Consider the following 17,792-nt stretch of genomic DNA (forward strand, 5'->3'; position numbering starts at 1 on the left):
CCAACACTAGATTAAAACCATCCTGCTATGGAGATAGATGAAGGACTGGCTGCATCAAGGTTAACTTTCCAGTCAATTCATCTCGGTAATCCTTCAATTTTGGCTTCCTATCTTGGCAAATCCAGGCAGGAAAAGACAGATCTTCCAAAAAAAAAAAAGAAAAGAAAAAAAAAGAAAAAGGCATATCTTGTAATGGTTTCACTAATACCCAAGATGCTGAATCCAAAAAAGCTGCCAAAGATCTCTAATCTGTTTTCAGAAAGGAATGGAAAATTAACCAGCAGTGTACACAAGTAGAAAACCTTTGTGACACCTGAACTGCAGAGATTGAGCCAGTTCACAATCTGGCTCATCTTGAATAACTGCTCATTACATTTCCAGTACTGAGGCAAAACCCAAACTCCAAACAGAGAAAAAAAAAAAGAAAGAAAAAACAAAAGGCAGCAGTTTTCCCATATTCTGCATTCACAGAAAAGTTATTTTTTTCCTCTTTCAAGGGGTTAACTTTGCCATTTGATCAAGTGTGAGTCAGCTTGAAGGGGAAGAAGGCAGAACCTTAGGGCAGGAAGCTCATTCCTAGGACACCTACTTAGCTAAACCACAGGCTGAAAGCTGTGCCAGACAGCATTGTTTTACCTCTCCAACAAAAGGAAACAGCAAGGTGAGGGAAGTAACTGCTTGGGAATTAAGAAAAGGGGGACAAAGATGCACTATAACTCGGTTCTGTTCTGATGCCTGTGCAAGTCAGGCAAGACTAAAGCAGTGTTTTCTCCCCCATCTCTCAGCAAAGGGCCCCTGTTTTACCTGGACACTTCCACAGTATCATGCCCCCTCCCATAACAACAGCACAACTTCCAAGGAGCTGTTAAAAATCAACACCGACACTTTCCTGTCAAAGATATTTAACGTATAAGACACCTCTCTCTCCTTTTTATCCTTCCTTTTTTCCATGATGAATTTATTTTCCCTCCTCAATACAGTGTAGCATTTGACTGCCACAGCAGCATGGATTTTCCCATGGTTCTTTGCCAGGATCACTCTTGGTTTGAGTCAATGTCCAAGCGAAGGAAGTTCACTCCCCATTTCATTCCAGCCATAACCCTTTCCCCTGGAATTTCCAACAATGAGATGGTAGAAAAAGCCACCAAACAACAAAATGAAATTGTTTTCTCTTGTTTTCTGCACTTCATTTCAGCGTAACCAAAAAGAAGACTAAACTTCCTGGATTTCATGAGCTTAGCATATTCCACAATGAAGAGAGCTGATGCCAGCATAGGATGCATGAAAATGAGAAAGCAGTGGCACAGAACATTGATTATTTTCTAAAAGCAGCAACACTAAATTGCATTCAAGCAATTCAACACAAAGCACTTTGACATCTGACTACTGAAGCATTCGGTGGCATTACCAGGATCTTCTCTCATGCCCCTGAATTAGCCCATTTCTAAAATAAGCACTGACTGACAAACTTCTAGGAAGCTTTAACTGTGTGGGTTTTTCTGTTTTGGGATTATATTTTTATGTAGCATAATCTCACAGCACAAGCAACCAAACAGGATGAGGAGATAAACCAACACAGTGACAATTCATTGCTGTTCTCAGACTCCGCCCTCAGTCTGGAGATCTTTTATTAAAGAGAGACCTTTGTCCTGAAAGTTTGATTTCATTTATTTCTTATGCAAAAAAAACGTGTTGTGCTGAGTGTTGCCAGCCATACAATCTTTCAAGGGTTTCCATCTCTGATAAAACTTGGGAAAGAAACAAGGACACTTAGAAGCCAACATCTCTATTGACTGAGTTGTGTGTGTCACACACGGGAGCGGCACAGCCAAGCTCCTGAATGAACTGCCTTCAAGAATCAAGGAATTACAGCATCTCACTAATGAAAGAAAACTCAGGAGTAAGAATCAAGCATCAATAATTATTTATGCTTCTTGGAGATAAAAAAAAGTCTGAATTCAGCAGAATTAAGACCAGCAGCTGATGAGTAAGAGTGTAGAAGTTGGCCAAGAGCCATTACTTTAGGGAATAAAAGTATTTATTGCTGACTCCCACCCTGCCTAAGTTATTTTCCTGCATTATAAAAATAGAAGTGGTTTAAAAACTATTGTGCAAGAAAAGCTATTTCAAATTAATAACTAAGAGCACACAACATTATCAACAACACCCACTATGTTATACAAAACAAATCTCATTTCTGTATTTCCCAAGGTGTTCACTGTACAATCAGGTCACACTTCACAATGAACCCACTGCAGTGCTACAGAATTGGAAATTAAATCCATTTATACAATTGTCCTGGTTTGGCAGTATTGGGATGAATAGTACATCTCACTGCACCCAGCCCACCCACATTCCTGTTGTAGAACTGAAACAAAAGGAAGCTGAAGATAGTGTGGCAATAAACAAACCAATAAATCACACAACTACTTTATTAGTCATTTTCAAAGCATGTATAAAGTTTTGAAGGAAACAATTCAACATATGATGTTAATTATCTGCATTTTCCTTATTTGCCATACCACACCTTCCCTCTTTTCCTCAGTCTTCACCAACCAGCAAATCCAGCCAGGGTAATCACTTATTGCATCTCAGATGGAATTCTGTCAAGCTTAGCACATTAAAGAGAGTACTAAAAGTGTGTTGCTTCTATATATAAACTGGCTGTCTGGTGTACAGTATGTCTGAATAATATGGCCTGCCTGACGCTGGATGCAAGTTCTCCTGGATAAGGAAAAAAGAAATCCCTCTTTGGAGTTACGTTCAAACAGCCGAAGCACCTCATAATGTTCTCGAGGAACAAGAGTTCACATTGTCTTTGGAAAAACCCATCACACCTACCAATTACACTTCATTACTGAATTTCCTTGAGATACTCAAAAGCCTTTCATAAAGCATGTCGTGCAAAGCAGTAGAAATAAAGACTTGAGTGCAGAAGCAGACAAAATACTTCAGGAGTTGTAGAGAGGGTTACCTGCCTCCTCTCCCAGGCTGCAGCATCAGACCTTGTCAGCTGCTCCTTTGCTCTGTACCAGCATCACACCTTTCCCCTGGGTGGCCTTTGTTTCCTTCATAACAGCACATTAAAAATACACCCAAGCAACCATCGTGCATTTACTTATAGAAGAGTGTGGGTTTTATCCCACATGGAAATAAATACACCGACGGTTTCCAGCTGTAACATAACACAGTTATAGCATCGGCATAACACAGTTATGCACAACAAAGTTTATAAAACTCCACAGGCCTTCCCAAGGTGACACCTGGATTTTTGGCTGCTAGGCAGGATTTCCTGCAATGCCCACGGTGTAAGTTCTTGGAACTTTGTGAAGTTTAATGTCAAAAAACTCAAGTGCAACGAATTTTTGTAATGCCTACTGACGGATTTTTAACACGTCTATTTTCCAGAACGCCTGTTCTCTGCTTTAGCACGTGTCTCCCCAGCATTTGGGAAGCACTGACTGTTCAGCACGGTGTTACTCCTCATCTCAGGTGCTACACAGCACATTCTTTCAAAGGGAACACTTGACTATGTTCGTGTCAGCCTGACTTCACCAGATTGCATAACCAACCTAGGTTACAGGGACCCGACACTAACAGTTGGTATCAGTACTATTTAAACTGTTAGGGAGTCAAAATAATTATTATTTTATATATAATAAGAACTCATTGCAACAGTTTTGATCCTCAATCCCACAGTTTGTTGTCAGCAGGAGGAAAATCAGTGTGTTGTGACACTTGACCTAAGTTGTCAGGGTAAGACTGATGTCCAGAGCCTACTTCCAAAATTTAATTAATTAATTTAAAAATGTTAAAACGAGGGATAATGCTGTAGAAGCCACTCAAAAATGTGGACACTCAATATAGTTTGAGTACCCTTTAAAAAACGTAAGTCTAAGACAACTTTCTAGCAGTGAAAAAGGTGCCCTCAGTGGCACTTTTGTTTCCTAGCCATGTATTTGAAAGCAGATATTCTCCTCCTTCCTCATTGAAGTACCTTTTTCCCTGGGAAGGGCTGACCTACAAACCAAGGTATTTAAAAAGCAAATTACTGTTTAGAGTTAAGTACTTTCATAAATGGCAGTTCAAAACAGAAACACTCAAGTATCAAGTCAGAACAAAGGGTTCAATCTTTGTTTACATGGAACTTCCATTTCAGTAAGTATAAATATCTACAACTACACACATCTAATAGACAAATTATTTCCTCACGCCTCATAGGTATACCTCTAATTTCTGTCACAAAAGTCAGGGAGATCTGACCTCTTCAAATAATTAGTAATCATAATAAATTCCTAAAGGTACATTCCTACCTGACTTCAAGCAAAGGAAAGACAAAACAAATTTTTACATGCAACATTAAAATTCAAAACAGGAGATGACCTTTAGTGCACTTCTCTGAGTGGAATGTTCTCATCCACAAGCAGATTTAATTAAATTTAGCTCTTTAGACTGATTAGAGTTAATAAAGCAATTTGTTAATAGACCGATTTATTATGTTTACAATACGATGTTTTGTTGGACACTGTGTAAGTTAAAGCTGCCAGGCACTGGTTTTTCACTCTCTTCAACTGCACTGATTTTATATGAAATTTAAAAGAAGGACCCAGAGTCATCATAAGCACTGGAGAAGATCAGAAGTCTAGTACATAAATTAAATTGCATGAAGGACCCTACAAGAGATGTCACCAGAGAGGATTATTTTGATTTTATATGTAAAACACACCAAACTCACTATATACAAGAGAACTACTGTAAAAATAAAAATTCAGCATATGCAAGAGAACTATTGTAAAAATTGTGATTTTTCATGCCCCTCACTGCTAAATACTTCTGTTAAGCAGTGGATGACTCCTCTGACATCTGTTTAAAAAGCGTTTGGGGAGAACCAGGTGGGAAAGAGTTGCATGGAATTCTTCAAATCGTATTACCTGCCTGCAGACAGACTGTGGTTCTGAATAACTTAGATATTCTGCTACAACAAATAGCCTGCAGCTCTCCCTCAGGCTACTCATATTCTCATGGAAAAGCCAGGACACTTCAAATACAAGCTGGAACTCTCCATTTGTAACATCCGCCAAGGAAATGCCAAAACCAGCTTGAGTGAATCTGATTTAAGGAAAAGTGTCTATATCCAGAGACACCACCTTAAAAAAAGTCTGGTGAAGTTGCCTTTTCTTGTTAGTACAGCTGTACACTGCAGAGTATGGATAACAGCTTCTACTACATCGTGCTTTACTGGATTTTCTGTCCTTGGTTAACAAAAAAAATCAAACTTCAAACATTTAGCAGCGGCGCTCTAAGCACGTCTCGTCAGGAGAGGAGCCAAGTTCTACATTTCAGTTTGCAGAAAAAGCACACAGGAAATTTCACAAAGAAAACGTTTTAAAAATTCACTTCAAGTAATTTCAAGAGACCCGTCAAAAAATAAATTTAAAAAAAAAAAAATCTAAGAAAACCACACTGTGCCCTGTATCTCAACCAGTTCAAAAATTTGTATCTACAAGACACACTTACCTGGCCAGCAGACAGGAGTCACCCTCTCATGCTGCCATCATTCCACAACCCACTCCCTCATGGGAAGAGGAATTCCCTGAGAGAGTCAGGACATGCCAAGACAACTTGCCCAGGGTGCGATGGCGCTGAACAACCCACCGGCTCGGATTAAAGCTAAAAAAACAGCATTGTTTAAGAAACCATTGGACAGCTTTTGCGTGGGGGTGGGACAGGATTAGTGCGTCCAAACTGGGGCTGAGCCACAACAGATTACCTGGAGAATCTGTGTCCTAACCCTCATTAACAAATTAGTTTAGTTTGAAATACACTACCAGGCCACACACGCTTTGTCTAGTGGTACAACAGAAAAATTACCTTCACAGCTAATTACTGCAGTTCTGGAAATCAAAGAATGCCACCTGGAATACACCAGCAGCAGAAGACAGAGACAGCTCTCCCCTGCTCAGGTCCTCTCTTTGCTTGCTCCATTTTTCCCTAACAGTGTTTACCACCCAGCAGATACAATTATAACTTTTATCCTCAGTCTCACAGTCTATTTAACACTCAAATTGTGTTGATTGGTAAGTTTAATGTCAGGAACAGCTGTGTTTGAAAAATGGCAAAGTAACAAGAAGCAGTGAGAGAATGGGATAAGCCAGCAGCAGCTCAGCCCTTGGAGAATCACATTTGATTAGAGGAAATTACAATGAACACCCGATTCCCTTAAGGTTTCCCACCAGCTCCCAAGGTGCACCCAACAATCTTAGAAATGTCACACACAAGGGGCTTACACCTGATGGCTGTATTCACAGAGCTCTCATCCAAGACTATTTTTTTGGCACACTGTGGTGATTTTATAGTGGGAAGACTGAAAGAGGAGACTTGCTAAGCCAGAAGCACAGGTAACAGACCCCAGAGAAACATCTCTAGGTAGTGCATATCTAAGAAGCTTGTTTCTGTATTAACAGGTTGAGCCTCCCCAAAAAATGAGGCTACATTTTTGTAAAGAGTATAGCTCACTACAAAACCACCGATCTTTATTTTCTACTGCTAAATTTGTATATTGCTTGGTTAGACAACAAGTTACCTCTCACCTGAAAACTGTTGTTAAGCCTGACAGGTTACACTTATTCCATCAGTGATACAAAAGCATTTCATCAGCACACACAGAGAACCTTTCTTTGCTTGCTCTAGTTCAACAAATAATGATTTTTTTTTTCCCAGGGTAATTAAACAAGAATGGACAAATATTACTAAACCCACTGTATAACCCTCTATAAATAAAACACTGACATTATCCCTTGTATCCACACACAAGCACACACTATTTCCCAGAGCCCCTGGATTCCTCCACAGTTCATTTAAAGGTTAGGTCACATCACTGTTTCAATGTACTCATTTCACATTGGGGCAGATTTAAATTTCATATTTAAGAAACAATGGAATAGCATGACCTTTGGGTATCCCACAACATGTCCCAGAAGCCCACTTTCAGTTTCAACAGATGTTGAATCAACATATTTGTCAATGTAAATCCTCTTAGAGCCCAGCAGTACATTCAGCAAAGGAAGAAAACCAAGACCAGCACACACACATTTCGTATGGGAGAACGGACAATTTAAGGAAAACAGTTTATGGGAAATACACAGTTGCACAGCAAAGCAACAGGGTTGTAGACCATCAAAATTTTAACTGACTTATTTCCTGAAAACACATAATGTTAAATCTACTATTTTCCTAGCAAGACCATTGAAAGGACTTGAAGTTTACAATCAGAGAGAAACAAGAAGCAAATACAGATTAAAAAAAAAAAACAAACAACCAAACCAGTAGGCTGTTTTCTTTTAGTGTTCATAGTCAGCAGAAGCAAACATGATTTCATGGGTTTGTGTGAAGACTGCAGCACACCAGCACTGATAAAAACAGCCCTATCTGAACTATCTGACTCTGAAGCAACATGTGTTTTAAAAGGGAAAAAATGTGAAGCCACAAGGGTCCGACAGGAGACCAGAGCCCAGGGATTTTTCTGCATGTAAAGCACACCAAGAGCCTTTCCTTGCTCTCCTGTCATCCTAGTATGTTAGCTGATAAACGTTCCATAATTAGAAGACCCAAGTGGGGATGCCTGAAATCCATCTGACCTGAGGGAACAAGTTTAAAAACCTGACCCAGCTTTTAGAGTGCCAGATCCCTGTGTATTACGTTTCTGTCTACTGGAAGGGGCTGGCAAAGGCAGACAAAAGAGACAGACTCAACTAAACATGGTATTCAAACGTGGGATTAGGGAAAGGTTATTTTGGGACGTAGGAAGTACTCAGAAGAGGAAGGCAAAGAAAAAAAAAGAATATTAAATTTAAACCAGATACTGGCAAAGGGAAAGGTCACAAGATACGCAAAAGTAGAAACCAAGAGGGAAGAAATATTACTTCTTTACATTCCCTGCCTGTGCAGAGCTCTGCACTCAAGGCATCTGTTGGACTGCAGGAATGGTTTGCAAAGAGTCACCAGTGTGACAGAGGCATCATCACTTCACTGCAGGCAATATTAACACAAGCCACTGCCCAAACACCTAAACCAGTAAACACACAAATAAACTGTATTTGTGGAACTCTCTTCCAGTAAGTGTTTCCATTCTGGGAGAGATAAATCAATCTGACACTAATTACATCCAAAAACTGCAAGTAATGACATTATGGTAGGAAAAGCCCAACTCTGAGGGACCTCTTTTTGAGGAATTCCGTTAGAGACACCATCTCGCTTCTTTCTTTGATAGAAGTTTGAATACAGATTGAATAATCCACTTTCATTCACATAAACCTTCCGACAGCTAAGAGGAAAGAAAACTGTTGCTCTGAAACCTAAGTATCATTTGTGCCATTCTTCACACACCAATGATAACAAGCACTGCCCTACCTAATTACCAGGTACTAAAAATAGGAACACAGTTATGGTGATACACCTGGTAATTTTGGTTTACCAAAGACTCTGATTTCTTGTACAGCAGCACATAATACAAAAATAAAATCTAAGTATTCCATCCCAGAGCACAGGAACACACGAAGCACTGGAGAACTAGAAGGCATCCAGTGTTTTTGCAAGCATAATGTCAGGATTGAGCTGTGTGACAAAAGAAGCTCTCATCTTGCAGAGAAACCAGCATGCAGGAAGGAGGAAAGAGTGGTGACGAACCCAGCAAGGAGCTAGAAGCAACAGGAAACAAAGAGGCTTCCTCACCACATCCAAGACTGGAACACAGCTCAGATTTGGCACTATCAGATCACTTTCCTTGTCTCCAGCTCAGCTCTTAAATGCTGCAGTATTATTTAGGTGGATCCAGTCCACGTCAAGCTGTTGGCTCACAGAAGGGCAAAGCAGATGTGACTGAACAAATTCACCTCTCTTCAGATCACACCCAGGCTACTTCATACTGGAAGTGCATCTCAAAGGAATCAACTTCCCAGTTCTAGGTCAGAAATTTTTAATAAGCGATTAGCTCAGACACTCATTTTTGTTGGCGCCAAACAGTATCTTAAGTTGCTAAATTAACAAAAGTTATTTCAATGTATTCAGTTAAACTTTCAAGACAGAACTAATCACTCAAAGTTTTAGACCAGACCTGTGCCCTTTAAGTACAAGTATGCTCAAAACCCAAAACATCCATCCTTCCTCAACCGAGAAACAGCCAGTTGTGTTAAAACTTTCAAATTTTTATGTCTGAGAATAAACCCAACACTGTTTTCAAGGGATCTGAAGACAAACATCCCCCCTTTCACAATGCCACACCCTGAAGCAGCACACACTTCACACAGGAAAACATGAAACATTAAGGGGATGAAGGAAAAGAGCACAGGATTTCAGGCTAGATGCTGCAGTGCAAGTCAAAGTCATCTTGGGAAGACACTAGTCACTGCTTCATTGAGCCAGGGGTACACCCTCTTCTGCCCAGTTTTTGGTTTAGGCACGCATCCACAAGCCAAAACAAGCAACTCTCCATTTTGGAAACAGCATTAGTCAGAGTTAGCTTGTGTCTTCACCCCTCCCAACACTCAAAAGTCTCTACTGGTTAGGCCATAAAAGTGCTCCTAGCTCTGCTCACCAGGAAATATTTCCCACTCCTTGCCCTTCAAGCAAGGATTCATGCCACTTAGTTAAGTTTGTTTAAAGGCAGATTTAGAAACCATCCAAATATTAATAGGAAATTTCTTTGGTGCTGTGGTCTAACCAGTGAGTACTCTGGGTAAGGACAGCTGTCAAACTTGCACAGTGTTATGGCAAATTCCTGCCAACAGGAAAGTGGTACTTCCGTGTTTTTTCCCAGCCTCTGAACACATGACTTTTGTACCCTCTCTGTAGCCTCCAAAAATCATTAGTTTTTAACAGCCTGAATAGAACTTACACATTTTCATACAAGAAAATTATGTCACATGGTCATTCAGCTACTTGAAGTCATTTACACTGCAAGCACTGCGTAGCTCTTCCTGCATAATTAAAACCACCACGTGCCTACCAGTGAAGCATTGCTTTATTTAGTATTTATTATGCCACATCAAGCTTTCATTTCAACAGTTAAATCTTCTACAACCAGGCCTCTGAGAGTTGCCTTACATTTCTTGCAACCTACCAGCAACACTGGTGGTTCTCCACCCTCAAAACACCTGAGCTCCAGCACATCGGACTACTCTGTTTAAGGGGATACTGTCACTAGTCTCACTCTACTGTAAGAGGTTATGTTACTCACAGGATGAAGTGGCACACAGCAGCTCTTCACCAGCAGGAATTTACCTTACACCATCTTACTCTTAAGAGTTTAAAGCAAAATTAGGGACAAAGATGCTAGGCTGGAATCTAGTACCTTGAGCTGCAGTGATCTGTACCACAACTCATCCCAGCTACCCATGGTATGAAAGACATGTTCACTAGGAATCAGCCAACACCAACTGCAAGGCTCTACACCAAGCCTGCCCATATGGATGCATTTTAAATGTATTTTTGCCTAATACAATGTTCTAATTTCAATGCACATACCAGCTATTTTTCCAGCATTAGCTGGGAAAGTTCTACAGCCTATTTCTTGTTCCATAACTTAAATAAGGTGAAAGGAAAGGAGAGTGTCTTGGGAGTAGATGGTTACAGATGTCCTCCCACAAGAAGCCCTTAAGCACTTCCTTCATCTTTCCCATGTGATGAAGCCCAAAAATCAGCTATTCTTCTATTACGTGCAAGACCAGCTACATCTCCAGTGGATTCAGAGGGATGGGCAAGAGCACGAGATATCGTGGAGCTTTCTCTGCTTCTGGTATTGAAATGACCATGCACCTTCCCTTCTCAGAAGCATCTCTGGCATTCAAAATAAACTCTCCAAGCCACCTTACGACTTCTCTGAAGGAAAGTTTGGCTTGCTGCAGCTCCCTTGCCCCATCCCCCCCACCACCATTCCAATGGGCAGTTTCTCCCCAAAAACTATTTCAACACGAGCGAGACAACAGCTGATATTTCAGAGCTGCTATTTTAAGGATTGCCTACGAGTGCTTCTGTCTAGCTAGACAGATTCACTGCCTTGGCAACCTGCTGACTTGACAGGAGGGACAAATACCTTGCTTCACAAGCCCCAAATATTCTGTGGACTATGCTCTTTTCAACCAAAGGATGGAAAAAAAAAATCTGAACGGTGTTGAAAGCCTTGCAAGTACATTTGAGCTCCAACTTCATTCAGCAACAGGCCTGGAAAAACATCCTTCTAGATGAGGTAATGATTAGTATTACATCCTGCAGCCAAGCTCAGCATCTGGGCTTGCAAAGAAAGAGGCTGGGCTTCCCATGTTGTTAATCCTACCAGTAGTCTCTTGCTTGACTGAAACAGGAATCACAGTTCCTAAACAGCTGTTTCCTCGGACAGCAAGAGAACAGCTGAAGAGGACTCGGGCCAGGCACGGACACAAAGGCAGGCGACTAATTATTTCAAGTTGCAATAGGCATAGTGTGGGCAGACTGTGCAGTGGGAAACAGGATCTTTATCTTGCTTCCCAAACCATCCAGAGCTGCTCCTTCACACATTTCTTTCGGAAAAGATTGTAAGTGATGCCAATGCCATTTGTTGGATATACAGACGTAAAACATTAGCAAAAAGGAGTGTTTGATGAAGAACACATTTGCTACATAAAATCATCTCAAATTTGGAACAATTCCCCACGCCCTACTGGCAAGCATCGCCTACAAAGTCCTCCTTCCTTCCTATATTTAGGTCAGCCGGGCTGAGTCAAGCCCTCCAAGAGCATCCCTTGCTTTCATAACTTTCTGTTCTAGAAGAGAGACTTACAGTCAGACATGCTTCTTCACATCACATGTTAACCCTCAGAAAGGCAGAAAGTAATACAATAAAAAAATAAGTCAAGTACTGATGCTACATAAGCTAGACTGTTTCTAAGGGCTTCTCTTGGAATATTCATCTGGCTTACAAAAGCCTTCACACATCTGTACTGCCAAATACTGTTCAAAAAAGTTCCACCACTATAAAAGAGGAACACAGATCTTACATGGGCATTATCTCCTATATCCTTAGGGAACACGCTGCTTTAAATGCTCTGGTTTGCATAACAGTTCAATAAAGTTTGAGTGGCTTGTGTTTGCTCATATAAATATCCATTCTGCTTGGTTTAGCTTCGACTTTCATCAAATTGTTTCCATCTCTACATATGGAAGTCACCCAAAATTCTGTATAAACCAGAGATTTCTCCCCCAAATTATCCCCTCAATTAAAAAGATTTCACATTCCCTGATCACAGCATCTCTCCACTAGCCCCAAAACTCCAACTCAGGCTTTTGAAGTTCCTTAATACCTTCTTACTGTAATCATTATTTTACTGGTTGGCTGGCTTCACCTGCATTTTGAGCTTTTTCTAATCAGTAACGCGTTTTGCTCCTCACAAGAGTGTAACATTCCAATTTTTGAATCACTAGGCATACAAGCTAATGCCCAAACTAAACACTTCACTGAAACAACCAAATTAATGATCCATAAACTGATTGTTGCAGTTATCGAAAAAAAACACTGAGGTATGTACAAGTACGTAGGTGACAATTCTTGGAAGTGACATAAGAGTGTACAAAGAATGAAGACACAACCGTCATAACACTACTTTCTTTAACAATAAAAATAAATTATGTTGCTTGAATTACTGATTTCAAATTAATTACTAGCTAAAGAGTTCTACACTGTAAAATCACGGATGAAAAAGATTTCTAGCACAGGGATGACACAGGGCAAGACTGTTTTTTCCGAGCAGTATAACACACTTGTTTGCAAAACAGTGGCAAAACAAGGTGTCAATTACTTTCCTAATAAAAACAAGAAATTGACCTTCTCTTCCTCATTCAAGAAAACAAAAACCAGTAAATAATATTCCCTGACTGTGAGAAAAATACCTCATTTACACAGATGGCAGTTCCTTGTTGGATTTGCAAAACTCCTTCTGCTCGTGTAACAATTATTACTGTAGTGGAAGTTAGCAAGAAAAATATTCCCCTAGGAACAGTGTCTCAAGTAATCATATCAAACCCATGTAATCCAAGTGGGAAGCCAGCTCCTGTAAGGTTCAGCAGCCCAGGACTCTGCCTCCCCGAACCACGCATGCACCAGCCCGACAGATGATTGCGCAGTACGCGGACGCGATTCCCGCTGGCTGTGCTGGCACAGACCTTGAAGAGTATCAAACTGCTAGATTTTGCAAACACTGCTGGCATGCACTCATCGAGGAACAAAACAGCCCAAAAGTTTCCATTGACCTAAACACAGAATAATCTACTGGCGTCAATGCGAGTCTGAAAGCAGAGAAGCCGATCATTGATCTGCTTCGCTGCCATCTGCAAGAGCTGACACCCGGGAAAATACAAGCTCAGCAACACAAGCCAGGTGTGCATTCAGCAAATCCTGAGTGGCAGCTGTCTGTGGCTGTTAGAAACCCAGCACACCGTGTTCTCCTGTTAATTATATTTACATATTTGCCTTCCACTTAATTACCACGTCTGCCAGGAACTCCGCCGCCAGATTTAGCGGTGCAGCACTGTGCCTTCTACCTCCCTTCTAATTAGGCCTAGACAAGGCGATGAACTACATGCAGCTCATCCAGTTCAGACATTGCCTCAAACGTTAAAACTTACTACTACTGATTAACACAACTAATACTGCTACTAAGCCCTCGTCACTATAATGTGCTTCACTCTTACAATTTCCTTCCGCTTGCTTAGTTACTTCCCCTCCAGACCGACCGCTCCTGCGTCCCGCGGGGCGAGGGCTGCCCTCCTCACCACACCAGGCTCTCCCTCGGTCTACGCAAGACTGCACACGCACAGCAAGACACACCGGCTGCAAATTCAAAAAAAAATAAATCATGCTTCAAATGGCAGGAGTTTAAGAGTCCTTACAAGCCTTACTGTCTCCTAATAGAAGCACGCAGTAGAGCAACAACAGTGGATTTGTGAAGATACACTGACGATCACAAAATAAAACTGGAAAGTGTCAAAGCAGCACAATCTTCCTGGAGGAAAACCAAAAGGAGAGAAGATGTATGTATTTCAGCTCACTCCGCAGGATCCCAAGGTAAAAGCACCTCCATGGATCAGTCTGGTTTGGATGCTCTTTTAGGCTCCTATCGTAACATAGGAAAAATGAGATTCTAGGATCTGCAAATAACTTGCAAGCACCTCTGTCTTCTGGACAGCAAAGACCAAAGGAAAGAGAGGAGTGAAAACCTATGTGCAAACACAACATGTCTATGTCCCAGCTTTGTCTGAACACCTGTGAGGAAGGCTACAAGAGACCAAATGTCAGTAACCCTTATACCCTTCTTAACATAAAGACTATCAGCATCCCTATCAGGAAGGGACAAAAGGCTTAATCTACATTTTTAAAGAATTTTAAGATCATACAGAAGCAATCCTTTGTGGGATCCTCTGTGTGGAAAACAGGTGGTTAAACAACAAAACAATAAAAAGTGCATAAAACCAAGAGATAGAGTAATGGAAATAGTTAAAATAATATGGGAAAATGCTGAACCTTGAACTTGGCAGTTCACAGTTTTAGCACTCAAGGGAAAAGATAAAAGACATGCTTGTGTTGGGCTTTTCGAACAAATGGAGTTGTCCTTTAAACAAACCCCAGGAGAAGAAAAAAAAAACACACAAAACACCACAATATTTGAGCCTCAAACCACTGCACAATGCAGTGAAAATCAGATCTAAGTTAAAGAAAAGAGAAAGTGAGAGAAAAATGTGCAACAAAGGACAACCTAGGCCCTCTGTTACAATGTTTTCCTTGATCAAATGACAGCACAGCCAGGACACAGTTATGGAATTTAAACTCCCACCCCAAACAATTCTTAGGATATTACCATGACACAAATTCTAACAGACAGCACAATCACTCTTGCTATTTTATGTACAGACAATGAGATATTCTTGTCCTCCTATCTCAAACTCCATCCCCAGGAACTTTCTCATCTTCTCATCAAACTGCCACAAAAATCTGCCTTCTGGAAACACGCTATCCGAATCACTCACACAAAAATCAGTCTACTGCATGTTTTCCAGTGATGCTACAAGCCACTTCAAAATGGTACACAAGAATAGTAAAGGCATTACTGACAATATGGTGCATGATGCTACAGCTAACTCAACCTACCAGGCAGTGCCACCAAAAATAAGCTACAAATTAGCATCCTTCTTTATCCCGCTGCAACTGTGATTCAGGAAAGGAAACCACAAGAGACTTAAATCTCTTCTAGAAGAGCTATTTATCTCACAACCCATCTTGGGGTGAGACCAATGCCAGGTGAGGAGACTCACATAACCCATACTAGGGGAAGCAAATGGCCACCTTCAGCAGCAACCAGCACTGGAGCAGCTTAGACACAGTGAATCACAGAATGGGTGGGGTTCAAACGGGCCTTAAAGCTCAGCTAGTTCCAATCCCCTGCCATGGGCAGGGACACCTTCCACTAAACCAGGCTGTTCAGAGCGCCACCCACTCCCAGGGATGAGGTTTCCACAACTTCTCTTGGCAACCTATGCCAGTGCCTCACCACTCTCACAGTCAAGGATTTCTTCCTAATATCCAATCTAAACTTACTCTCTGTCAGTGTGAAGACATTTCCCCTTGTCCTGTCACTACATGCTCTCGTAAATAGTCTCTCTCCGTCTTTCTTGTAGTTTCTGTACTAGAGAACAACCCCAGAGCTGCTTATCCCGCTCTCAGGTTGGGGTTGCCCATCTCTCCTGTTGGAAGACTGTGGGACAAAGGATGCAGAACAACCCGTGTCAGATTTAGTAAGGATAAAAACCGAACTCGCATCATTCCGGTTACCACTGAACCAATGCAACTGCACCCAAGAAGAACAAGGAGGCAGCAAGCAGCCGCCCATCAGCTGGTTTAACTGGTTAAAGTCACACTGAGCACAGTGCAGTGTCTAGTGGCCAGCAACATAAATATACGTCAGTTTTCAAGTTAGAGGGTTCAATTATGCCTACATCCAGCATCAGCCTGCAGTATTCCAGTTTTATTTTTTCACTTCCATCTCTGGAAGTGTTCAAGGCCAGGCTGAATGGGGCTCGCAGCAACCTGCTCTAGCGGAAGGTGTCCTTGCCCACGGCAGTGGTTTGGAGCTGGATGATCTTTAAGGTCCCTTCCAACCCGAACCATTCTGCGACTCCATGATTTTTAAGTATCCGTAACACACCCGAGCGGCCTATTTTCAGTGGTTAACACCAGTCTCAGTGGTTCTCAGCAGCAGACGATGGATGTCCCCTCCCGGAGGCGCTGGAGCGGGGGTGGCTCCGGCACCGCACGCCCTTCCCCGCAACGAGAGCCGGAGCGGTGCCCAGCAATGCTCACACAGACGGAGGGGAAAGCGGGTTTTTACCTCGCCCTTGAGCCGCCGTGGTGTCTGCGGCCAGGGGCGCCTGCGCGGCGCTCGGGGGAGTCCGGGGGGGAAAGAGAAGGGAGGGAGGAGGATGGAGAAGGGAGAAGGGGGGATGCCGCCTCACGCCGCTCACTCACCTCGCGGGCGATCTGGTTGAGCGCATCGTCCTCCGCCGTCAGGCGCTCCCGGTTCGGCAGCCGCTTTCTCCCGGCACCCTGCGTCCCCATGGCGGACCCGACGGGACCGGCGCCGGACCGCCCCGCTCCCCGGCAGCCCCGACCGACCCTCCCGCTCCCTCCGCCGCCTCCGCCGGCGCGCCCGTCACCGCCCCCCGCCCCGCGCATGCGCCGCCGCCCCCCGCCCTGGGGGGCAGGACGGGGCCGCCTCGTCCCCCCCTCCCCGCCCCCTGAAAGCGGGATGCGGCGGCTCCCTGCGCGGTGCCTTCACGGCCCCGCTGAAAAAGGGATTCAGGGGAGCCCCTGCCCGCTGCCCTCACGCCCCCCTTCCCCAAAATCGGAGTCCAGGGGGGCCCTGCTCGCTGCCCTCATGCCCCTTCCTGCTCCCACAGCCCCGCTCCTCCCTGGGGTCCCCGGACTGCCCGCCGAGCTGTAGGAAAGTCACAGCATCACGGAGTCACAGAATGGGTGAGGTTGGAAGGGACCACAGCAGGTCCCATCTGGTCCAACCTCCCTGCTCAAGCAGGGTCAACCCACAACACATGGCACAGGATCGTGTCCAGACGGTTCTGGAGTATCTCCGGTGAGGCAGACTCCACACCCTCTCTGGGCAATCTGTTCCAGTGTGCAGTCACTTGTACAAGAAAGAAGTTCTTCCTCGTGCTCAGGTGGAACTTCCTGGGCATCAGTTCCTGCCTGTTGCCTCTTGTACTATTGCTGGGCATCACCGAGCAGAGCCTGGACACCCTCCCTGCAGTTACTGACAGACATGGATCCTCCCGAGGCTGAACGGGCTCGGCTCCCTCAGCCTTTCTTCATATGAGAGATGCTCCAGTCCCCCAGTCATCCTCGTTGCCCTCCACTGGATCCGCTCCATGTCTCTCCTGTACTGAGGAGCCCAGACTGGACACAGTAAATTTACCAGAAATCGTGGAAATGGGCATCAAAACCTCACCAGCAGCAAAGCTGGGGGACTCCTCTGCCACAAATACGGGGGAAACAGGATAGAAAAATGTCTCCTCGTGCCCTTAACCCTCACACAGCCTCATAGTCCTGTGAGATCTCTTCAACAATGAATTTTCCTATTATGTATAAGTGGACATGATTCATTTTAGTGTCAAGTACATCAGTGCTTAATTAATTCACATTGACAAGGAAAATGTATTTTCCGGAATTCCTGTCACAGCCCTTACACCTTAATTTTCAC

The 17,792-nt window shown here is 43.1% G+C and overlaps 1 protein-coding gene across 29 annotated transcripts in view; it reads right to left on the reverse strand.

The window, feature by feature from the left end:
- The window catches only part of LRRFIP1 (LRR binding FLII interacting protein 1), a 112,834-nt gene extending 96,117 nt beyond the window's left edge, over positions 1-16,717 (reverse strand). For 18 of the 29 annotated variants that reach the window (XM_064660406.1, XM_064660389.1, XM_064660386.1 and 15 more), the window contains exon 1: positions 16,547-16,716. In XM_064660406.1, the coding sequence (XP_064516476.1) occupies positions 16,547-16,636 (90 nt within the window). In that variant the 5' untranslated portion in view covers positions 16,637-16,716. Of the gene's footprint in view, positions 1-16,546 lie in introns of all 29 variants that reach the window. The other 11 variants (XM_064660408.1, XM_064660404.1, XM_064660403.1 and 8 more) reach the window with 5 other exon arrangements.
- Positions 16,718-17,792: the final 1,075 nt, after the last annotated feature.

The sequence above is a fragment of the Pseudopipra pipra genome, chromosome 7 (genome assembly GCF_036250125.1).
Source record: "Pseudopipra pipra isolate bDixPip1 chromosome 7, bDixPip1.hap1, whole genome shotgun sequence".
NCBI lineage: Eukaryota > Metazoa > Chordata > Aves > Passeriformes > Pipridae > Pseudopipra > Pseudopipra pipra.